Here is a 25,035-nt window from a genome sequence, read left to right on the forward strand (position 1 = left end):
TTTCTGGAGGTTATGCGGTTAACATAGAAACTCTTGATTTGCATAGAATTGAAGGATTCAGCATAAGAAGTTGCTCACTCCACTCCACTTGTAAAATGAATGATATCAGAACTGTATTCAAATGACTAAAACTCATTATCCCTCCATGTATCACATTCAGTCATATGTAGGCCCCATTATGTTAAATTTCTCTGCTCTGTGTCTCCCTGTGCAGGTCGTCTTGGGTTCCCCCATCCAGGCGGGGACAACCCCCTGCCCCTCAATGGTACGTATGGTAACCTACTCATGGTTTTTTAAGGGTCTACTAACATTACAAATTAGAGATTGAAATTTATGATAGTGATAGTTTGTCTAAAAAAATGTAATAGATGATTATTTTGACAAATTCAATTAAAATTAATCGGAAATCCTTTAAAACATAATGTGACTAAATGTCAAGCAGTCATGCATTTTATAAGAGGATATCACTTTTTAAATGGAGCCATTAATCTGAAAATATGCACCTACGTGACAGGCTAAACAAAAAGTTCAAAAAACGAACAAGATCATTTTTAATTCCTGAACTAAAAACATGCTCCCTCAGGATTATCCGGTCAGTTTTTCCTCAGCCAAGTGACCCTAAGTACAGTAGGTGGAGATAGTTGGAGGGATGCTAAATAACCTTGACTTTTGTGTCTGGTGATTTTGGAGCCCTGTCTGCACTTGGTTGCCTAGGATTGAATCCAACTAAAACACTGTGCGTGTCCCCTCTGTGACCCTCTGTTTTGTAATGTCAACATAAAATTAAATTGCCATTTCCACACTCCACCCTCTTTGCATCTAGTTTTGTAGCTTCTGTTGGGTCTTTCCCTTTGTGACTGCAGATATTGCTTTGTCCCTTAAACAAATACATGGATCAAGAGTGGAATGAAAGAGGATGAGTTGAAGGGGAGATGATGTAATGTAGTGATTTTTTTAACCCAGGAAATAAGTGGTGAGATTATTTTTGGGGTGGGGCTGGGGGTGGGGTGGCTGAGGGATAAAATGAGAAAGAAAAATGGCCTCAGGATGGGACTTGTTGTAGGTGTACCACAACCTTCTTGTCCTGTAAATAATATCTTTTATTCTGGTTTTAAGGTTTTTTGTTTGAGATTTAGATTTTAGGCCTTTTTGAAGATTTTCAGGGGACATTTTACCTTCATTTGATAGATACAGTAGAGAAGCGGAAAAATAATATTTAGGGGATGATATGCAACAAAGGTCTCCTGCCCGATTCAAATCAGGGGTGTTGTGCTTATGTGGTATGTGTCTTGGAACACTGGGCTGCTGTGATGCCCCTTCATAATAGGGTTTTTGATTCAAAATGTGAGGCTCTTTTGTACTTTGTTTTCTACTTTTGAATACAATCATTCATACCTGTGTGTCTGGAAAATATGAAGACATATTGGACATTTAATTTGAGTGCTGACTCTTTGAATACAGGTAGGGTTGCACTAAATAAAAGAATGCCTTTCAAATTGTATATAAAAAACTCTGCCTCTCTGAAATGGTTGAAAAACAAAACAAAACTGGCAAATCCCTTTGACATGTACTGCAGTTTAATATTCAGCTATTTTACCTTGCCCTTGCACACACTCATTCCCTTTACAATTGTGTAATTGTGTTGTTGTAGCTTTTGCCTTCTGGTCTTGGGCCAGGATGTAAAACAGGACAGGCCAGTAGTTTCTTCACAAGATTGCTGGGTCACATGGTGAGATCACATGGTCAGGAGCTGTCACCAAGCCCTGAAACAGATGGTGCCAGCGGATAGGCAGTGGATAGAGGTGCCCCCCCCCCGTCTCATAAGCATACACAGATTGCATTCCCCATTCTCTTGCTCTCTCTCACTCACTCTCATTTTCTCTCATCTCCACACAGCTTTTTATCAGCTTGTTTCTCCATCTCTTCCAATCTATTTCCTCTCTCCTCTCTCTCACACACACACACACAATCTGATTTCTTTCTCTCTCTCTATCTCTAGCTCTCTTTGACCCTCCCGCCCCCAGAGTTAATGTCCATCTGGGTTGGAAAGTCCACTGAGGGAGCAGAGGATTATTGCTTGTGTGTTCTGGCCATTTCTTCATCCTCTCTTTATTCTTACAGTTTTGGCTGGGTCTATATTTTAGTCTCTCCAGAGTCCACATTTTAATTAATTTCACTTCAGCTCTGTGCAACGAAAAAGTCTCTCTCAGCGAGCATATTAAGTAGAGCTAGTAAAAAGAGTGTCTTCCTGTGTACACATATCACACCGAAGCACATTGTGGGCTGATGGACCTGTTAGACGGTTGATAGACATGTTTTAAGGCAGAAAAAGGAATTCTTTCTGCATGAATTAAACAAAAAAAATGACTGCTTTTATTATTCCTGGTTGGAAAAATTACAACCAAGGTGTTGTAGTGATTTGTAAGACCCTCCTGTAAAGGACAAGTCATCGTTCCCACCCTAGGACTATGGTTGCCATGATTATGGGACGAGCACATAGTAGTTACGTGGATAGTTCAACAGGCGTCAACTCAGGCGACAGAGGCAGATAGTTGTGCATGTACTTGAGAGTTTGTCAGCCGCCCTCTCTCTCGTTGATGCCACTGCTGCCTTCCTTGGCCACAGGGCTGCTATAGTGTTTATACTACAAACAATGGAGGCGGCAACGGTAAATGCTCGCTGTCATAAATGTATTGTGTTTAGACTTTAGGAGAACTGAACTTTTCCCGCAAGTAAAGTGACCCACATTTGTGACATGGCTGGCCATATCCAGAAACACGTAATGGCAACCGATTTGTTGTTACTTCTGGCAGTTTCACTCGGTGTATTGTTGAAGTTTCACTCCCTCCCTAAGTAGCCACTCTGGTGCTTCGTTTACACTTGTCTCAGCAACAGAATCTAACAAAATCACTGCCACTAGGAAGCTTGGATCATAGTGACGGAATCTGCTGTTATCAGGGTTGTACATGATCTTGTTCAATTCTTATGCAGATGTTAGTGCTGCTTGAACTTAAAGAAGCGTTTGATGCTGTGTAGGGTAGTGTCTTGTTTCACTGAAGCAGTAAGTGTACTAGACTACCACTGGTGTAAGATGGTGTGTTTCAAGGTTCAGGCCTTGGTTAATTTCTTCTGTTTTACGTTCCTTTCCCTTAATATGATTCTGGGTTATAATTAGAAGGCAGGATATATCCCTCCACTGCTCTGCATGATGATACGCAGTTGTACTTTTTAGTCAAGCTAAGTGAACTGGATAAGCTGCACAGCTGTTTAGCCAGTGTTATGTACAGTACCTAGTTATTTCTGCAATTAAATTCCAACGAAGCTGTTGTCCTCGTGATTGGCCCTGAGCATGTTTCTGTGCATGTCTCCCTTTTTTTGCATTTCGTCTGCAGGGGCTTACAAACGTGACCTTGGCTCATAAATTTAGAACATTAAGCCTGTCTTGAGGTACTTGGAAGTTTGACTAAAGCATCAGTTGTTATCAACATATATGAAGCTGCTCTAGTCCTATGTTTAATTTGTGAAGTAGCATTGCAAAAATTAGGAAAATGCTAAATGTATGTGATCTAGAGCTAATTTTCAATGTTTTAATGTTTCATCCGCAACTACATCAAGGCTTGTAACACTGAAGGAATATTTCTGTAGAGGAACTGAGGCATTTAGATAATGTCATCGGCAATATAGGAACAGGAATAAGTAAAAGCTTTCACAATTACCTGATACATACTGTAGGTTACTGCACTACTGTAGATCACTTATTTATTTCCAGAAGGATGATTTAAAAAAGTTTTAAAGCTCCTTTTTGTAATTTTTTCTCCGGCTTGCTGTATGTTAGGAGTTGTGTTTGCTTAAGTAGGGGGCCTCATGACTTTCTTATTTTCCGGGAAGGGTTAAGGTTACTGTGCTATTTCTGTCAAGGTTACTAGGGTTCAGAATGGCCTGCTTGGGGAACTCAGGTCAGCAAAGTCAAAGGATCAGTTTTTGAATCACTTCTGAAAAAACGTTTTAGATTTTGTATTTTTTAATACATTTTATCTCAGTTGCTTTGTCTAATGTTCTTAACCAAATGTCTGTTTACTTAAGTTTTTATTGCTATTATTATTATTATTATTATTATTATTATTATCATTATTATTATTATTATTATTTATTATTTTATTGTTACTTTCTTACTGAGCTTTCTGTTATACTGATCTGTCCTTTGTCATCTTTGTGTCCTCTGATAGTGTCCTTTATCTCTTTTGATATGAAGCACATTGCAACTTTATTTTGTCAGTGCTGTATAAATAGCCGGGCAACAAGTGTCCACCTTGAAACTTGCCAAATGTCCCCATCCTTTTTTGAAATGCACTGAAATACATTTTTTTGTTGACATGTTCAAGTTGCGAGCAATCTACGGAAATGTTGGCCCACAAACTACCCCCATTTTACTTTAATTATGATTCAAAGCTGATTAATAAAATAGAGGGCAGGCGGGCAGAGGAACATCCCTCCATTGTCATGAACCACCTGGCACTTTTATTGATAAAGTGTATTATGCATCTGTAATAATTATCCTCTCCTATGATTTGTCCTTATTCCACATGCAGCCAGGAATTATAGCAGGAGACGAGGTAACATAAAATCATGGATGATGTCTTTTTCAGCATAAATTCAGCTCTGTATGTCTCGACATTTTGACAGATTTTGTCATGTTAAACTTTGCTGTTATGATATTATTGTTTATGGGGCGTTGATTTGTTGTTCATTTGCTCATATAAGTTTTGAACGGCCCTGTGCTTTGTATCTGTACATTGAAGTGACATGTTTGTCTGCATGATTGTCCAAGTATTTGAGCATTGTTACAAGCTTGTGAAGTGATCTTATGCATCTTTCATCCTTTAGTGTGTGTTTCTCTCATTATGCTTGAATCTGCTTGCATTTTCTCATCTTGACACACATTTTGCAAGATTTTTAAGTCAGACAATACAACTTGAATACAATTCATAGTATGTGATTTACACACACCGCAACAGAAGCACAGACACATGGCGAGGCACATTGCCGGACACAGACACTCATACATACTCACACACATCACATACTGTAAGCTGAGGCTAACTCCCTTGCATAAATCTTTATAAAGCAGCTCAGAGTGGGTTGTATGGGAGCAGGAATAGGCCAGGGAGGGCTTACCCTCTACAACACTCACATGCACAGTCCACTGTGAAACTATTTATACTCACTCACTGAGAGGACCGCTGTGTTTCTTCAGTTCTCCATAGACAGTACAGTTGTTGGCCGTGTTTGAGTCATGATACCTAATTAGGAATCAATAAATCTAGTCAGAATAACACATAACATGACATTCTGTACTCTTCTTATGTTCTGTTTTCATTCAGTCCAATTTCTTTGGCTATGACTCTAATACGTACCTTCATACTGTAATTTCTCCATGCAAGGAATGAACTCATAACCACTTGACTTGACAGGATTATGGCTATATTTGTTTCTCTCCCTTCCTCTTTTTTTTCCCCCCAGACAGCAGCATTTTCAGATGTTTAAGAGTTATAGAAATACTGACACTTCTTCTCACCTGATGGTACTAAAGCCACATAGTGCTCAAGGAAATAGATGAAATGTTGTATGTTTTTAATGCATCCCTAGTTATGTCCATTACATGCTACAAACACACAAATTATGGGGTAAATGATGTCAGATCAAGAAAAATATAAAAGAAATACTCTGCCTCTTCCACTTCTGCCCATCGTCAGCTGCATGACAAAACGTGTTATAAAATTATAGTGCTAATGTAAAGTGGTCTTTACTGCCCTAGTGTTACCATGGCAACTCTGACTCCACCACTGTCTTTACTCCAAGTTCTCTACTCAGTAAATAAACCTCTCCTGCCCTCCTCCTCTCCTTCTCTCTCTCAGGCCACTCCTCTCTCTTCCCCATGGAGGATGGTTTCCCTGATGATGAACGTGGCGATCAAGGTCTTGCCGGACTGGGATCGCCACACTGCTTTCCACACCAGAATGGAGAGCGCGTGGAACGCTATTCACGCAAGGTCTTTGTCGGAGGACTGCCCCCAGATATAGATGAAGGTACAATATTTAAACTCCAATCAAAAGGCTTTAATTTCTAGGCCATTTTAGTCATCATCGGTAATGATTTAAAATTAGATGATGGAATCTATAAGACATCACCTTACGGTTAGACCTGAAACATGTTAAGCATCTTACTGTACATTAAGTGTAATCTTTTCCTGTCAATTGTATCCAATGCTGTCTTTTAAAAACCTCTGGACTGCCAATGAGTATGCATTCTGTCTTCTGCTTTATTTCAGATGAGATAACAGCCAGTTTCCGGCGTTTTGGGCACCTGTTTGTGGACTGGCCTCACAAAGCTGAGAGCAAATCCTATTTTCCCCCCAAAGGTATGTGGAACTGTCATCAGAGCTTCTTTATAGTGTGCTCCACTGTCTCATAATTGTCAAACATTACTTCTGTGTCTCTGGTGTAAATTGACAGAATATCTTTCCGCATGAGAAAAAGCCAGATATTTTAGATGATGTGATACCATTATCAATAGGTTTGCATCTGTGCAGTCCGGTTTTGTCTTCAGGCTACTTTCTGAAGCATTTGTTAACCGTGTCTGGATTGTTTGTCTGTTTGTAAAAGATTATGGCCTCCTGCTGTGAATGCAGACTGTCGTGATCAGACATTCAGTCACATCTCACTCAGCGCAATAAATTCCAACATGATTCTTTGTCTGTTCTTCGTGTCCCCGGCAGCATGAATAACCCTGCTGTATTTTGTATAGGCTACGCCTTCCTACTGTTCCAGGATGAGAGCTCAGTGCAGGCTTTGATCGATGCCTGCATCGAGGAGGACGGCAAGCTGTACCTCTGTGTGTCCAGCCCCACCATCAAAGACAAGCCGGTGAGTGGAAAGACACACACACACACACAAACACACCAATCTGCTCAAATGTCTAGCCTTTTCCACTAAACTCTGTGTTTAGTGGAAAAGGTGGTTGTGGTTATGATTTTGACTTGACTTTAGTGCTATTTATTTCTAGAGCTAAAACCTGTAGGTTTTGTGTTTGACAGGTCCAGATTCGCCCATGGAACCTGAATGACAGCGATTTTGTGATGGATGGATCTCAGCCTCTGGACCCGAGGAAAACCATCTTTGTGGGAGGTGTCCCTCGTCCGCTCCGTGCAGGTATCTTTCATTTTTGTGCTGTTCTTTTTAAATAAGGGTCTTTCTCCATCAAGTGAATTAACAACAAATGTGTTTATAATGACAACACTAACATTTGTAGTATATACGCACAGTATATACGGGCAGAATCCCGTGTGCTTGTTATTTTCTCATTTATCAAAAGGCCTTTAGAATGTTTTCACTGTTGTTTTTGTTTTCCTTTTGTTCAATAACCTTTTCAATACATCTCTGCATTTTATTTTATTTTTTTCAATACTTGCATTTTATAAATTTGCAAATCCTATCTACCGTTATCCACAAATAAGTAAACACTAAGTAGCCATCCTTCACTTCTTACGCTTCATTTCTTCCCAATCTTTGAAGTGCCAGCTATAGGCAAAAATCTTCTTTCCGTAAGACATCGCAATGCGATCAGTTAGTGTTCATAGTAAACATGAGATCTGCTAGAAGGTAGAGCTAAAAGAGGTGCTGACCTAAACTGGTCCTAACAGGAAGTACTCTGAAGCGCACTGTGCTGTGTAGAATATTAAATTCCTTTTTATCCTGATACCAGTATTGTGTAGTGCGTGTTCATGTTGTCTGCTCTGCTGGTAGTTTTGCTTTAGACTTCTGGGCTGTAGTTGTGGTAATATAAGGCTGTGTGGTGCATTATATTTTTTAATACACTGTCATATTTGGGTCTAAATTTATATGATGATAAAAAAAAAAAAACATAAGAAAATAAGAACTGCCATTTCACTTATGTTCTTTTAACAAGTAAAGCTAAACAATACATTTTAGGGTTATTGTCCCCCAGTCTCCACCTTTGTTAACTGCTATTAAGAAAAACACAATAAAGACTGTGAATAAATGTGTTGGGATTTATTGCCGCCATTTTAGCAGGTGTCCAAAGGCATTGCCCTCATAATTGCCCCATCAAACAATCCTCATCAGCTTGGCGTGTTTGTGTTCACTGCCTAAATGGGGATGAGTTGTGTATTTTATGTATTAGGCCTGTGTGTGTGTGCACACGCAATCGTTCAATTTTGCCGAAATGTTTGTGATTGTGTTCATGTTCATTTTTACCTCTGTGCGTGAAAGTCACTTTTGTAAATATTTTGCTCAGCTAATTCTATGTGTCGTCCCCCCCCCCACCCTCTGCAGTGGAGCTGGCCATGATAATGGACCGCCTGTACGGTGGAGTTTGCTACGCTGGCATCGACACAGACCCTGAGCTGAAGTACCCCAAGGGAGCGGGGCGGGTCGCCTTCTCTAATCAGCAGAGCTACATTGCTGCTATCAGTGCTCGCTTTGTACAGCTGCAGCATGGAGAAATCGATAAACGGGTGAGCGGAAAGAAAAGAGAGCTCAGTATTTATCGGCCTCTCCTCTCAGGCCCCTTCTTTCTTCATTTGTCTCCCCACACGTCACTTCCTGCTCCGTTTCTCTCCAATGACTTTAGGAATTTAATGTCTCTTCCTTCTTATATATTTTTATTGAACCTTACTTTTCTACAGTAGAGGGTAAGTTGGATGAGCAAATTTGCTTATTTATAGCACTGGTTTGTTAACAGTAACATTGAGAAGTAAACTAACAGGAACAGACAGAGTTGTTAGTGGCACAGCAGACATATTGACTTGTCATAGTAGGAAAAGCAAAGGTTCCAGTAATGATGGCTCCATTCTATTTAAGTGTCGCAGTAAGTGATGATAGTGAACCACAATGTGCAATACCAAGACCTTAGAACTGAAACAGCTGAATGGAATATATTCATCACTAATTTTAGTATTTACACCTGTGACGTGTCAGATGTATATCTTGTGTGAAAATGGTCGGGGCACTCCGCCAATCTTGAATCTCAACAGTTTGCACTTGTATGGTGTATACGCACTTGCGAGCTAAAGCTAACAATGACTTACCGCCCTCTGATGTCAGCAGCAAAGGAATAATAGTGAACTCTGCAGGTCTGTCACACAGCTTAAGGTGGCCTGTAATTGACAGAACTGTTATTCACATTTGCACAATAGATGTGAGTGAAGAAGATAACTTGAGCAGAAATCCAACAGAAATATCTAGTGTAGAGATAAAATAATAATATGAAATAATGGAATAAAAGTACGCTTCTTTCTCATTTGCTTAATTGGTGTGAAGGTTTTGTAGACTTGGTGCCTTGGTGACATTCACTTGCTAATAGCAGAACCCTTCATCACAGAACAGTTGAAAAAGCAAGTACGAGGTGTTTTGAAATTCGGTATGATCTTGAAAGGGGGTTTGAAATCCCCAAATTTCTTCATTTGGTTAATAATTTCAAAGTCAGAAACAATCGTATAAAATCTCTTCAGGTATATTTTATAATGACCTGTAAGGAATTGAATTGTTAAAGAACAATACCAGTAGTTTTCTATGTTGCAGTCCACCAAATAGAAATCATATACTTGATACATTTTCCAAATAAAGCTGTTGTCAGATAGATAGTCTACCTCCCAGGCAGCCATCCTTTTCATTTGCTACAAGTACGTATGCTGAAAAACATCTTATGAGACACTGAATAATATAAGAACCGGAGGATACAGAAACAGGAATTGTAAAGAAAGTAATATTGGTGATTAAATAATTCCAACCTCTGTTTGCAGGTGGAAGTGAAGCCATACGTGCTGGATGACCAGCTGTGCGATGAGTGCCAGGGAACTCGCTGCGGCGGGAAGTTTGCACCGTTCTTCTGCGCCAACGTCACCTGTCTGCAGTACTACTGCGAGTACTGCTGGGCGGCCATACATTCGCGCGCCGGACGAGAGTTTCACAAACCCCTGGTGAAGGAGGGAGGCGACCGACCCCGTCACATCTCCTTCCGCTGGAACTGAGCAGATGACAGAGAGGGAGAGGCAACAGAGGAGCAGGAGGGCAGGTAGTGCAGGAGTCGCAAATCATTGTACAAATAAATGCACTTTTCTGTTGCTGGTTCCTTTTTGCTCTAATTTCACCGAACCTTTTTCTCATTTTTTTTTTTTAAGTTAATATATATCTATATTTTGAAAATAGAAAAGAAAAACTGGAATTATATCCAAATATGTCCAGCAAGGAAAAAAGATGTGTAAAATGATTTTATTTATGCGTTTGATTTTTGAAATATTTTTATTAGTTCTCAAAAAAAATACATATATAGGAAAGTTTGAGGTGTGATATGGTACTCTGCTATTCAATTGGCATATTTTTCTAAACAATGTATTTGATTTTAATTTTGATACAAGAGGCCCCAAAACAAATACTCTTCATTTGACATTTGAATGACTTCTTTTGTAGCAGAGCTTTGCTTTTTGTTTTGCTTTTTGTTCGAGTCTCCAGAGCAAATGCTGTTGAAACAGTATCTCATTGGCTATTTATTTCTGAGAGGTGTGATTAAGTTTTCTATTGATACAAGAGGCTCCAGAGCATATGTGAATTGAAAAGGTGTTGCTAAAGAAGAGTGCACTTATTTCCAATATAAGGAGTGCAGACACACTATATGAGACCCTTAGTTGTTAACCAAAGCTGAATCTTAATTAACTTTGAAGAAGAGAGAGGGCCCACTGCAGAAAGAAATAGATTCTTTTTTCCTCCCAGATCAAAATTTTTCAACCTCTTTTTATGATTTCCAAGACCATACAAATACTTTGATGTTACTTGAAAATCACAACAAAATTTTAGCAACACATATTTGGGTTTTGATCTCCATTTTGACATGCAAAAACTAATACCTCAAACTCAGCTGCTAATGTGCCGAATACAGGTTTAAAAAGAAAGAAAGCAAGAAAGAAAACATTATCACCTGCTGCTGTTCTCCTTTCCCTTAGAACTGTAATCAAAGGGAAGTGATGCAACAGGCAGGGTGTGATGTGACTGGTACAGTTTTGTACTCCTTGCTTCATCACCTCCATATTTTTGTAATCAAACCCAGGGTTGTGCTAGGGACAGAGCAGAGCATCGTACAGTATACAGTGTATAAGGGGAATGTATGGCGTAGGGAGGCTACAGGAGAGACAGACGGGCTTACTGGTAAAGAGATAAATCCAACCCCACTCCCCCTCCTCATGTCTGCCTGTGGCCTCTGCTGCTAAGCTAGCAGCTAACAGAGGGTAGGGCCTCATTCACGGATCAAAACCCACTTTCTGTGTCTGCACACAGTGGAGCATGGATACAGATCTTTCAGGACTGAGGTTAAGGTAACTCCTCGAGAGAAGGCTGGTCAAGTTGCCGCCTTTATTGCAGTTTTCACGGGGCTCCCGCCAAACAGGAGTTGCCTGTCTTTGTTCTTTTTTTTTTTTTTCTTTCTTTTTCTTTTTTCAATGCATTTGTGCAATTCTCCCAAGTCTTTAATGAGAAAGTTCTACTTTGCATCCAACAGTCAGCTACATTTAATTAAAGAAGCAATTAAAGTTTATCTGATTTCCAAATCGTCAGCACACATTTGAGTCATAGGGGGATCTGCCCTTTCGGCGAACCCTCTATCCTTTCTCCTGCCAAGTTAATCCAACTCAGCATCCAGTGTTTTTGAAGCATAAATGAAGATAGTCTCTGCAGTGTGCTCTACTACTACACACTTGTGACCCACATGCAGTTTGCTCTTGATAACTAGATTGCAGGTCCAGTCGGTTTTACCCAGTGGCTTTTGGGAACCAAAGATGGCTGTGCAGTAGTGGTTCATGCTGTAGCTCATTTTCTTATCTAGGTTTTTATTTGTATTTTCCTTTTCTTTTCCTCAAGGATGTTTTTCATATATTTTTCAAAATCTGTCACTTCTACCCAGTTTTACTTAACTGTCAAGCCCCAATGGACTCCAGCAAACCAAAGATTGGCCTTGAGTATTATATATAAATATTATTCATATATATATATAAATATATATATGAATATTATATATTTATATATATATATATATATAATATAAAATGTATTTGACAGTGCAGTCAAAACTCATTAGAACAACAGTGGGAAAGCAACAGGGCTTGCAGACAAACACACGCACACAAGGCCTCACACTCTCCATAGCTCAAAATGGAGGTGCACGCTGGCAGACACTAGTTCTTTTTATTTCACATAGGTCTGCGTGTTTGGGAAAATTCAACATAGAGTGCACATTCACACAGCGAAAGTAAAACTAATCCTCACATTTGTTTGACGTTTTAGGTCACTCAGTGGCATCCTACTAGCCGAGCATTTAAATATGTCAGGGAGTTAGTACAGAAACTTGATTATACACACTAGTGAGAATCCTCATATCGGCATGGTGTCGTGACACCAGTTTTGCACCCTGGACATTAGTTTTGTGGGTGTGGTGGGTGAGCATTTTAGAAGTTAAAACACTTTGTGAAGAATTTGCTGTTAAATGAGATGAAAAAAAGATTATTTTATACATGGCCTGCTGATTTTTGGTACAGTGTTTTCTAGCTAAATTATTTTGTCATGCACATATAAACATTTATTATGCACTACTTTTCTAAATATTTTTTCTTTTTCCAACAGTCATTTTAGGCACATTTTTCACAAATGGGGAAACTCCTTTTTGCAATACCTCAATTTTTCACATTGTGAAAGGTAGCTTTTGTACTTTTGTTACTGAGAGATCTGCATATATGGAAATGTTCATTTTAAGAAAAAAGTTGAGTGATTTCAATATATATTATTTTCAATTATGCTTTTTATACATTTCAGTGCTGAGGAATCTTTACAACTAAGTGCGCACTTGTGTTGATGCGACTTCAGATCTGCAGAGGAGAGACCAAAGTGTATTGCTCTTTCGGTCTTAGCCTTTCGTACACGAGACGTTTCCAGTCAATCTGGTCAATAACAGCATGGCGAGAAAAAAAAAAAACAAACAAGTTGTAATTTGGAATTGATGTTAATGTTTCTAAACATGGCTACACTAGTTGGAAATGGTAACTTCGGTCTTGGTTTCCTCTCCGTAGATGGAGTATAACTTATTATAAGGAGAATGCAAAATTTGGTTCAAGCTTAACGCTGAATCTCGTATCACAAGAATGGATGTTTGGTGTTTAGATATTTTAATATTTGAAAAAAAAAAAAAGTATATATATATTCTTGAACTTGCCAACTAGCACCTATTGTAATCCTTAGCATGCATGACAAAAAAAAAAAAAAGAGAAAATGACAAGTACATGAATTAGCTATTAAAATTAATTGTTGTGGTGTGCACCAAATGTTTCTCAACTATTAAGTTGTTAAGGACACCCCAAACCCACTCTCACCTCACCTCACCCTCCTTCCCTCTCCCCTCCACATGTGTTGATCTCCTTGCTTCCCCATTCGCAGACCTCTGCAGGATGCACATGACAGAGAGATAAGACGAGAAACAAGACAGAATCTAACTTTAAATTGAATTGGCAGTGCATGACTTTGAGCATCCTTATAGAACACTGTTTAAAAGACTTGAGAACTCATCCCCGCTGTCTGTCGAGGTGATCTTATATAGACCTATCTGGAGGAAGGGGAGCTTAAAGACTTGAATGTGGTAAATGTTGCAAGTTAACTTCAAGTTGTTATGTGCAATACTTCTTTTGAACCTTTTTCCAGATAAAGACTCTTTGCAATGTAATTCTTTAATGCCATTTTTAATTGCAGACATTTAATTAAAGAAGATGTTAATATGTTTTTCACAGTCATTTTCTACTGTTATTGTAATCCTTTTCATGCTGGTGTTTGTAAAAAAGAAAAGAAATCAACTATTTGTACTAATATAAATAATTGAAGTTATTTTTAAAACATTAAAGGTTTGTGCTCATTTGCTTATTTTGTTTATTTTAAGCTACTGTGATTGATTGCATTGTAATTATTAGGTCAACAATGTATTTAGCTGTTTATTGGTATATTTTTAATTGGAATGTATAATTGATTTTTATAATTTTGATCAGATTTTTGTTATATTTTTGAGGTGAAGCTTTTAATATGTTAAAGTGTCTAGTTTTTACTAATTGCTATATTGTGCTCCACAATATATGGTTCACATTTTCTGAAGGAAAATAAATATTTAAATATTTGTCTGTTAATGATGTTACTTAATGGCAAGATTTCAATAGTTTTTAACTGTGTATGGGAAGGTTGTTGTATTTATTAATAGCATTTTTTTACTTAAGATATCACCTTAATTTTTATTGTCATTTCACTTTATAAGTTCCTATTTTTGTATTTTCCTTTCTAATTAAGTTATGTAATACGGATATGTCCATATTTCTAGGAGTTGGTCTGTAGAAGTGCTAGTGAAACGAAAAAGAAAAATCTAATGTTATTTAATTGTTTGCAGCCAACTATTTATAACAGTATGCATAATTTTTAAATATTTGTAATGTGAAATGTTGAATGAAATAAATCTTAACTGTGATGAAAATAAATGCCTGGTGTGCTTATTTTGTGTTAAGTCTCGGACATTTGTCCTGCTGCTATACGAAGGTCTCGCTAACTGCTACCTGACCCTGCCACATTTTCTTTCTTTCTACGTCGCCGTGTAGCGTGGTATTACCACAAGCGTGAGCGGTCAGTCTAAACTTTTAGCTTTGGCTGTAAATCTGAGAGGCTCATCACATGTTCATGGTTGTCGACCTTTAATGTTGAGGGGTAAAAGATACATGTTTGTGCTTAAAAAAAAAAACACAAATGGAGCGGGTTTCCCGACGGTCTCTGCCTGCTTAAGACTGGCTTTGATGCAGGTTTGGTAACTCAACAAAAAGGCGGTGTTTCACTGCCGGATGTGGTCAAAAAGTGTGCTCCGCCGCACATGCGAGCACACCCAACAGTGACGTCGCGGTGTACTGCCGCTCCCTGTATACGTTGCTTTTTAACACTAAATCCACTTTTTTGAATGAGTAAAATTAAAGCCACAGAGACTTGATATCCTATCAACTTAAACTGGTTTCATTCTGTAATAGTATAAGTAACGCTTTAGCAGTTAGTAGTTGTTTTTTTTGTCCTACCACAGTTGTAGAACAAAAAAAAAAAACAAAAAAAAAAAATCTGAACTTTCAACATCTTTCCTTTTCCATCTTTTCAATTCATATTCATGTGTAAAAGCAGTGTGTGTAGCCCCACTGAATGAAGTAAGGCACTTGTAACTCTCTCCCCTCCTCCTTCCAAGAATTAATACGCCACTTACTGATGGTACAATCTCAGTTCAAAGCTCATGTCCGAATCACACATTCACTCGCCCAGTGAATCAATAAGTGGCAGGCATGCGGCCTACCAATCAAAGCAAAAGAGGGGCTGACCGGGTCACGTGTTGTCGTTTGCTCAAGTTCCAGGAAAAAAAAAAACCGAACAAGCCCAACTGACGCCTCAGTCACACCACCAGCTGGCTGCATCTGGCACTGTCGGGTGCGACCTCAGCGAACATCTGTCCGCTCATTTAACCCGCTGCCATGTTCTGTCTGAACTGATGACAAAGTGCAGGAGCGGCCAGACCCTTTCCAGGTGAGAAGAACCCAGTGGTCCCTTTGAGAGAGGGAGAGGAGTCACTGTCTGGGATGTTGATGCTGGATTAACGGAATGCAGATCTTCTCCACGCCAACTAATAGGAATGCAAGCACGACACTCCTAAAGAGAAATTACCAGAAAGAAAAAAAACAAAAACAAACGTCTTGGCAATATAACTTCTAAAAAAGTTCATTTCCATAAGCAGACGAGGGGAGCTTGTCAGATTTTGTCAGAAAATCAGACGAAGGAAATCTGCTGCGTCGCCTTATGGCACAAAACAACTAGACGACAACAACAGAAACAACAACAACAACAACAACTCGCTGTCCCTCAAGATCTGAGATCCTCAAAATGGGAGATAATGTAATGGTTGACACAAACTAATGGAAAAAAAAAAAAAATCAGTCTTTTCTTTTTTTCTTCCTGCTAATCAGTCAATTCTCTAGGAACCAGACAGGTTGGTTCCTAGAGAACAGATGGGGCGGAAGGACAGCTCGCTGTTAACTGCGGGAATGCCAAGCTTTAGTCCATCGGTCTTCCAGAGGCACCATAACTTGTCCACCCGGGGAGGGACACTTTTCTCTGTGGCCACTAGTCCGTAGTCTCTGTCCAAAGAGTTGTTTGGTTCGGCAAGAAGGGCGGGAAGGGGGGGGGGGGGGCGGCAAACGGCATCAGACGTCGTTTTGTCCAGGAAGTCCCACGTGGACACCGGCAAGGCAGAGAAGTTCGTCCTCCCCGTCCTCCGCATGCCAACGCGCTCCCCGTCGAGGAGGGCAGACGGGAGCGGAGGTCCAGGCCCGGGACAGATGAGAACACGGAGCGCTGCTGGTGAGCAGGTCCACAAAAGGCAAGACGGCTGGGAGCGGGACCGGCTTCACACGGATCCGACGCCGCGCCTGTCACTGGAGGAGCGCGGTGAGGAGCAGAGCCGCCGCAACAACCGTACGGACTGCGCCCTGAGGCGGCCGCCTCCCCCCCGTGGGTTTGGACTGGCGCACTGCCTGTAGGTCAGACGCGGGTCGCGCATCGCCCGGGCCACAATGTCCGTCGGACGAGAGGAGAGTAAGAGGCGCTTATAAACAGGGTCATGCGAGAGAGGGAGAGAGGGGGAGAAGACACCCATCTGGACTTGACGGTTCTTCTTTAAACGTCTCACTGAGAGAGATTTAGTCTGATGGAAAGAGACAGGGCAGCCGATGGCCACTTTAAAATCTTTGGGGGTTGTTTAAACAGACCATGCTGAAGGATCACGCTGCCCAGGTCCCTCTCCGTTGCAGAGCCTCTCAACTAAGACCCGAGGAAATTACAGGACACTTTAGTCTCTCCATCAAACACTCATTTGCCTCTTTTTGTAACCTTGCATTTACCAGCTGCTTTGATTTTTATTATATTATATTTGAGCGTGCGATTTTCCTAACCACTAATTACTTCCAAAAAAAAAAAAAAATCAGTCTTTTCTTTTTTTCTTCCTGCTAATCAACCAAACAGGTTGGTTCCTAGAGAACAGATGGGGCGGAAGGACAGCTCGCTGTTAACTGCGGGAATGCCAAGCTGTAGTCCATCGGTCTTCCAGAGGTACCATAACTTGTCCACCCGGGGAGGGACACTTTTCTCTGTGGCCACTAGTCCGTAGTCTCTGTCCAAAGAGTTGTTTGGTTCAGCAAGAAGGGCGGGAAGGGGGGGCGGCAAACGGCATCAGACGTCGTTTTGTCCTGGAAGTCCCACGTGGACACCGGCAAGGGAGAGAAGTTCGTCCTCCCCGTCCTCCGCATGCCAACGCGCTCCTCGTCCAGGAGAGCAGACGGGAGCGGAGGTCCAGGCCCGGGACAGATGAGAACACGGAGCGCGCCTGGTGAGCAGGTCCACAAAGGCAAGACGGCTGGGAGCGGGACCGGCTTCACACGGATCCGACGCCGCGCCTGTCACTGGAGGAGCGCGGTGAGGAGCAGAGCCGCCGCAACAACCGTACGGACTGCGCCCTGAGGCGGCCGCCTCCCCCCCGTGGGTTTGGACTGGCGCACTGCCTGTAGGTCAGACGCGGGTCGCGCATCGCCCGGGCCACAATGTCCGTCGGACGAGGGGAGAGTAAGAGGCGCTTATAAACAGGGTCATGCGAGAGAGGGAGAGAGGGGAGAAGGAGAACGAGAGAAGACACCCATCTGGACTTGACGGTTCTTCTTTAAACGTCTCACTGAGAGAGATTTAGTCTGATGGAAAGAGACAGGGCAGCCGATGGCCACTTTAAAATCCCGAGGACTTTGGGGGTTGTTTAAACAGACCATGCTGAAGGATCACGCTGCCCAGGTCCCTCTCCGTTGCAGAGCCTCTCAACTAAGACCCGAGGAAATTACAGGACACTTTAGTCTCTCCATCAAACACTCATTTGCCTCTTTTTGTAACCTTGCATTTACCAGCTGCTTTGATTTTTATTATATTATATTTGAGCCTGCCTTATTCTTTTTTCCTAACCGCTAATTACTTCCAAAAAAAAAAAAAAAAAACTTGTCTCAAATAAATCTCTCTCTCACACACACACACACACACACACACACACACACACACACACACACACACACACACACACACACACACACACACACACACACTCCTTTTAAATGGTTTCAGTCACCCGTAGCCAGATTATAACAGATGTATCGACGTACAGACACGCCCTCCGCAAACGTCAGCTTCCCTCAAGTCTCGCCTGTGCGGCGCTAGCTCAACCGCCAGATGGCGCCGTAGGACCGGAAGAGCCCGTGCGAGCGTCACATGTCCTACGCTGCTTTCACGCGCCGTGGGACATGTTGTACCGGGACGGGGAAGTGTGAAAAAACGTCCAGGAGGAGCAGATCCCTGACATCAAATCGATATTTGCCCAGGACATAGATTCATTTTACTACTGGTTGTTAAATTTGACTCATGTACTTCCTGTTTTAATTCTGGTTAAATTTGACTCCCTCACAATACTTTGCTCTCTTAATTCAGACACTCGAATCAAGCTCTGTAACAGCCCAGGTTATTAAAATAAAACACGAGTATAGGCCTACAACTTTTACAATGGAGCATATATTTACAAATTGATTTTTTTTTTTGGGGGGGGGGTATCATAATTAACACTAATTATATCTGCGAGTGCACTACTTTACGAGAGGCAGTGAAAGGCAACATTAATTCGGCTTTCACTTTGCTCAAACAAGCAAGACTCCCGAAAGGGAAGAAAAAAAAGAAAAAAGAAAAAAAAAAATCCTTCCCCCTAGTGGCAGCTCCAGCGTCGGGGTGTAGCAGCACACGGCGAAGGCGAGGCTGGCTTTGGATTAGGGGGTTGGGCTGCCTGCCGTTAGGAAACCTGCCGCCAGACATCCAGTTCGTCTCCGGCGGTGCAGCGTTGCCTCCCCGCAGCATCAGCATCAGCATCAGCAGCATCAGCATCAGCAGCGGCAGCGGCAGCGGCGGCGACACAGCGGCGCAGCCTCCAGCCTCATCTGCGCTCCCCTCCTCCGCCTCTGTCCAGACACAAACACTGCCGCAGCACACGGGGGAACGGACGGACGGACAAGGACGATCCACTGTGAGTAACCGCTTTTTTTTTTTTTTTTTTTACCCGCTTTGGATCAAAATTTCTCTCGTTAATTTTGTGTGATTGATTAAGATGCTAAATGGCGGAGGTATTTTTTTTTCTTTCTGTTTGGTTTCAGCTCCTTTTTAGTCAGAGGTGTGTACATAGTGCAAACAAAAATTTCTTTTTGGAGTGTTTTGCTCCTCTAATCAGTATCCAATTAATCGCAATTTAATTTGCGCTTTTCAACAAAGCAGTAATTTTAAAAACATTTGTTCATGTTAATTGTGTACTTTAAGGCTACTATCCTAATCATTATCATCATTTAATTAAACGCTGCTTCATCAAATAGCCTGTAACTAGGCATCTGCCAGGTTTCATTGACCTGGAAGGTTGTGAGGTAAAACCATCCTTTTCCAACACCCCCTCTATTCAGGAGCAGTCTTCGGGGAAATAAGGGAATATAGCAGTGAAAGATGGTGAAACTGGGGAGTAATCTTCAAGACAAAGGGGCCAAACCTGTGAGCGTGGAGGATGGCTTTCAGAATGTGCCCCTCATCACTCCGCTGGATGTTGGCAGCCTCCAGAGCCAAGCACCTGACAAGGTGAGAGACTACAGCCCGATTGTCTGACTGTGTGAGAAAGAGGGAGTTTTCCTGTTCGCTTGTGCAGCTATCGGCTTTTCTGAATCTTCCTCTGTTACTATTAACTCAATGTCGTTGAACTACACCACCCTCGAACCCTTCTACACTGAATCGGCCCCCCCCCCAACACACACACACACACACACACACACACACACACACACACACACACACACACACACACACACACACACACACACACACACACACACACTCTTTAATTCATTCACACATTCATTCATCCCTGTTGTCTCCCAGCCATGTCCTTTGTTTTCCAGCTGAGATTAGGAGACAGATTTGGTGCCAGACAGGCTGTCATTTATCATCTCGACATCCCGTACTAAGTGCACCGCCGCACGTTAATCCAGTTACCATGGTGGCACTGCAACGCGGAGAGCCGATTGGTGTTTCTATGGGGTTGGGACGGGGAGCTGCACCGATTGCATATTAGGAAAATTAATGGATTTAGACAATGAGAAAGCTCGCCAACGCTCCTTGCACACATGGAAGCTTCATAATTCAGCCATTGTGTTTCAGTTTTTGGCTTGTTTCAAGGCAACAGTTACAGTTCAATGACTTCATTTGGCACCTGTGTGAATCCATATTTCTACTCTGGGCTACTCAATCAATTACTTATTGTAGGGCTCCAAAATGAAATGGCAAAATTGATCATAACATCATTGCACCAGTTAGTTAGTTCTCATCTTATTATCAGAAGGATTACAGACATACAAAAATATTTGTGCCATTACACTCCGCCTAGAGTCTAACGGGACGTTTAGTTCAGTTCTAAACAGGATTCGGCCACTTTATAATGTTACAGAATATGGATCCGTTTTGGGAAATAAGCCCACATGCCAACCCCCTCTCCGCCACGTTGTTGATTTAAATCATTCATGTTCATGTAGGAACAAGCGTACTGTGATTCCTTGAGATTTGCCGTTTGCCATTTGGACTAAGAAAGGGAGACTAGAACTTCTTGGGAAAACATGACTTCAACAAACGCACCACAATGCTGCTGAAATGTTTAGTTGGTTAATTGATTAGTGGGACCATCAGAGAAATAATTGCCAAATATTTTAATAATTGATTCATCATTTATGCCGTTTATCAAGAAAAAATGCCAAACATTTTCTTATTCCAGCCTCTTAAATGCGTTTGCTGCTTTTGGCTGTTTCAGATTGTTGTTAATTAAAAGGAATAGTTTGACATTTCTGGAAATATGCTTATTCGCTTTCATGTTGCGAGTTAGATTAAACCACTCTTATGTCCGTACGGTGAATATTAGGCTACCACCAGCATCTGGCCAGGGGAGTCAGGCCACCCGTTTCCCCCCTGTTTCCGGTCTTTATGCCAAGCTAAGCTAACTGGATGCTGGTTGTAGCCTAATGTTTACCGTAAAGACATGGGAGTGGTATCATTTCATCAAACCCTCAGCAAAAAAATAAAAAAATAAGTGTATTTCCCAAAAATGTCAGACTATACCTTTAAATATCTTTGAGTTTTGGACTGTCGGACAAACAAGCTGTTTCAACATTCCAGTGTGGGCTCCGGAAACTTTCGACATTTAATAGACAACAGTCATTCACCTGATCAAAAAGATTATTTACAGATTAATTGATAATGAAAATCACCATTAATAAATCATCTTTTTTTTTTTGTTAACAAATCCCATAAAACAGCCTCTCTCTGCTTAACTAAGTTCGAAGTGGTCACTGGAAAAACAAGGAATACAACACAGTGAGGAAGTAAAGAGACCCTTGAAAAACAGCAGACCTCAAACCTATCACTTTGTCAGCCAAGGACCAGAGTTGCCAGCCTTCAAGAAGCACAACCATTTTAATGCCATTTTACAGGAGTCGTGGGTCACGTTCTTCATTTTGTGGACGCCTACTCTAATTCCGGACTGAAGCCCTTCAAGTGGGTTTTATTGTCTTGGATTCACAGAAGTCCTCAAAAATAATCCCTAAAACGGTCGTTCACTTGCCACTGCTGCAGAGAGAAACAAGCAGCGCAGCCTGAACGCTCATTGCATATTCTGCTGAGGGAGGCACAGTCTCTTTCTATTTCATATACCTGTTAAGTGGGGAGACTTGTCATTCACTGCACTCACTCACACACTCGCTCACACACTCGCTCACACACACACACACACACACACACACACACACACACACACACACACACACACACACTCTCCCTCATACACAGGAAGCCGTGCTTGCACTTTCATTAACAACTGTGCTTGCGTGCATTTTGGAGGAGTGTGTGTGTGTGTGTGTGTGTGTGTGTGTGTGTGTGTGTGTGTGTGTGTGTGTGTGTGTGTTGTTACAAGTCGTTTCAGGCAGTAGCCACCAGTTCATGACATGACATTCATAGAGCTGTCAGTCATTTTACACTGATTAAATCAGTCCCACTAGACTCAAGAACATCACCATATACCGTAGTCAAAGCTGCCATTGTGCTGAGATTATAGCGCAATTACACACAAACACACGGTGTCAGTGTACTGAGTGACTGCTCAAGTGTGTGTGTGTGTTCTGGCTTTACTGATAACCAGAACAGGTAGATAGACAGAGAGAAAAAACCTGGATGGAGTATGAGCTCCTGCGATATACCAGTGAGTTATTGCCGTTGACATCTGAAGGGAAAAGGGGTCAGAGAAGAATTCTTGCTGTTCCAGTGACTCTCTGTGAATTTTTACGCGCCTGGGGAGACGCAGGCACAAAGACTGTTGCTGCTTGTTGCTTTTGGATACACTCGCTGACAGCTGATACACATTTCGGTGTGCTGCTCACTTGCTCGCAGGACTGAGAAACTGTTAGTTCAGCCGCTGGGTACGCCGGTTTAGGTTGTCATGGACAACTTAAGTCTTTTCAATAAATAATTGTGTAAATGCAGATGGCTCCATTTGTTCTTAAATGGAACAGTGTGGGAGTTTTAAAGGTCAATTTGCTGCAAAATCTCTGGATTTGTCTCCAGCTGTAAGGTTGAGAATTTGTCTTCCTGGCAAGTGATGCATGAACGCAACAGAGGCGAAAGAGAAATAATGAAATCTGTAATTAGACATGAGAGTGTTGGGGGTGTTGATGACGGCTAGCCCAAATTCATTTAATGAAAATTCTATACACAGTACTTTTTCCTATGCACTGTATGCGTGGATGATCACACTCCCCTGTCTTTTAATAACAACATGTAGCAGTATTTTGTTGGCATTTCGATGTTAACAGTATTACCTCGTAAGTTACTGTTAACGCTCACCCAACATTTCCTGCTGCTGATACTTCACATCAACTGGCGAAACACAGGCTGGCTTTTATTGTGAAGCAGTCTTAGGAAACTGCTTTGTTTTTGTCACAGAGATTAGCGTTGATTACATTCTGTAAATACTAGGGATGCACCGATCAGATACTGATCTCGGATATTAGTCCGATACAGACTCAAATAGCTGGATCGGGTATTGGTGAGAATAGGGTAGATCTATTCACTTCTATTCTTAGTCTATCTTGTGATTAAATGATTAAATTTTTTCTCTCATTTGATGCAGTTTTTATTGTTTTCTACTGGAACTTTAATTCCTGACTAATCTGTTGCTGCAGTAAAATGTTTACACATGGATTGTAATTCCTGTTAATTTTGAAGATTTTTTTTTAATTAAAACACTGGTATCGGATTGGTACTCGGTTTCCGCCGATACCCAAAGCCCAGGTATCAGTCGCTGTATCGGGACTGGGAAAGTCAGATCAGTGCAACCCTATTAATAAAAACTCTATTATTACAGAAGCGGCAGAGTCTGCCACTTCAGCGCTGGCACGAGGGATTCACATAAAGCAATGCATGCATGTAATCCATCATTGCTGTTTTTAATTTTATCTCATGACTGTTAGCCTCACTGTTACCTGTTCACTCTCCAACAGCCCTATCAGAGCTCTGTGAAGTAAACGAACTTTTCCCACTGCTGCTGCTTCACATTAAAAACGTTCAACGGTTGGTGGCTTTTATTGTGAAGCAGTCTCAGGAAACGCAATGCCTTTGTCACTGAGGTTAGTGCTGTCAGCGACTGTTGGGCATTTTTAAACAGTTCAAACGAAACAGCTGCTCAATGAGTGTTTGCTGTCCACAGAATTCTGGGACCTGTAGTACTAAGCTGAACGTGTTGTTACCACGGTAACCACAGGTGTTCAATCAACCTGGATTTAAATTTTTTTTTTTTTTTTTTTTTTTTAAATGTCATAAAAGAACAAGAACAAATTCCTTGCTGGGCAGACAAGGTGTTTTAACAGCCTTGGTATTTATAGAAGAATAAATCGAGTCGATGTACTATTTGATCTCCTGTGTGAAAACCTAGACGCTTTTTACCTGTAAGTTAGTATTCGTGAATATGAAATTCAGACATTAAACTTAAAAGATTGCTAATATACAGATTTTAGTTCAAGAAGTCAGAATTCAATTTTCTATTATCTTCTAGGATGCCAAAAAGTACATGTTTCCAAAAGAATATCAAATTTTCATCAGTTGAGTTACTCCAAATAAGTCTCACAAAAAGACAGCGCCAACATAAATGAACAGCAGTCTCAGGAAAAGCCTGGACTTAAATCTTAAGGATTAGAACTTAAAGGACGGTGACTGTGTTGTGGGAAGCCATACTTGTGTGTTGATTTCTATTCCCAAATCTTAAAATATGGCACACTAATAACATCTTTGTGATGCAAAAGCTCTATAACCCCAGCGAATTTAAGGTTGTTGTTTTTGCCACTCGCCTCACCCAGAAATAGTTCAGCTTTAATCAGCTTTTATCTGCCGTTCAGGATCTGATCTGAGACCAGTTTCATTCTCTCTGTCCTTTAAAGCTAAAGCGAGGTTTATTGGGTACTGTGACCTGACTAGTACCCCAGATCAGCAGTCTGGTTCTGAGCAGCTTTAAAAAAAAATACGACCCCAGCTGTTTTCACTCTGATCCTGCCTGATGACTGTGTGACCTCCTGGCTACAGGGCTACCCAGGGATCTATGCAGGGGCGGGGTGCAGTGAAGGCGGGATTTGAAGCCAAGTTCATACACGTACAGACACACACACACGCACGCACACACACACACACACACACACACACACACACACACACAACAATGCTGTTGTGGCCTACAGAAGCTGAGGCATTAGAGAGGTATTAAATTTGATTCCATCTGGGCAGA

The 25,035-nt window shown here is 41.3% G+C and overlaps 2 protein-coding genes and 1 long non-coding RNA gene across 6 annotated transcripts in view; 2 read left to right on the top strand and 1 right to left on the bottom strand.

Moving 5' to 3' along the window:
* Window positions 1–14,544, top strand: part of cpeb4b (cytoplasmic polyadenylation element binding protein 4b) — a 33,247-nt gene extending 18,703 nt beyond the window's left edge. The window contains exons 4-11 of one of the 2 annotated variants that reach the window (XM_040149867.1): window positions 215–265; window positions 5,916–6,086; window positions 6,329–6,418; window positions 6,805–6,923; window positions 7,094–7,208; window positions 8,352–8,533; window positions 9,821–10,092; window positions 13,494–14,544. In XM_040149867.1, the coding sequence (XP_040005801.1) occupies window positions 215–265; window positions 5,916–6,086; window positions 6,329–6,418; window positions 6,805–6,923; window positions 7,094–7,208; window positions 8,352–8,533; window positions 9,821–10,048 (956 nt within the window). In that variant the 3' untranslated portion in view covers window positions 10,049–10,092; window positions 13,494–14,544. Of the gene's footprint in view, window positions 1–214; window positions 266–5,915; window positions 6,087–6,328; window positions 6,419–6,804; window positions 6,924–7,093; window positions 7,209–8,351; window positions 8,534–9,820 lie in introns of both variants that reach the window. The other variant, XM_040149866.1, reaches the window with a different exon arrangement.
* The window catches only part of LOC120802263, a 171,716-nt gene continuing 148,267 nt past the window's right edge, over window positions 1,587–25,035 (bottom strand). For 2 of the 3 annotated variants that reach the window (XR_005709209.1, XR_005709208.1), the window contains exons 3-6: window positions 9,809–10,044; window positions 9,107–9,175; window positions 5,226–5,300; window positions 1,587–1,763 (exon numbers count right to left, since the gene is read on the bottom strand). This is a non-coding gene — a long non-coding RNA (uncharacterized LOC120802263). The remainder of the gene's footprint in view (window positions 1,764–5,225; window positions 5,301–9,106; window positions 9,176–9,808; window positions 10,045–25,035) is intronic. The other variant, XR_005709210.1, reaches the window with a different exon arrangement.
* The window catches only part of nsg2 (neuronal vesicle trafficking associated 2), a 39,528-nt gene continuing 33,606 nt past the window's right edge, over window positions 19,114–25,035 (top strand). The window contains exons 1-2 of the mRNA XM_040149869.1: window positions 19,114–19,212; window positions 19,637–19,805. Of these exons, the coding sequence (XP_040005803.1) occupies window positions 19,677–19,805 (129 nt within the window). The 5' untranslated portion in view covers window positions 19,114–19,212; window positions 19,637–19,676. The remainder of the gene's footprint in view (window positions 19,213–19,636; window positions 19,806–25,035) is intronic.

This window comes from Xiphias gladius, chromosome 17 (assembly GCF_016859285.1).
Source record: "Xiphias gladius isolate SHS-SW01 ecotype Sanya breed wild chromosome 17, ASM1685928v1, whole genome shotgun sequence".
NCBI classification, from domain to species: domain Eukaryota; kingdom Metazoa; phylum Chordata; class Actinopteri; order Istiophoriformes; family Xiphiidae; genus Xiphias; species Xiphias gladius.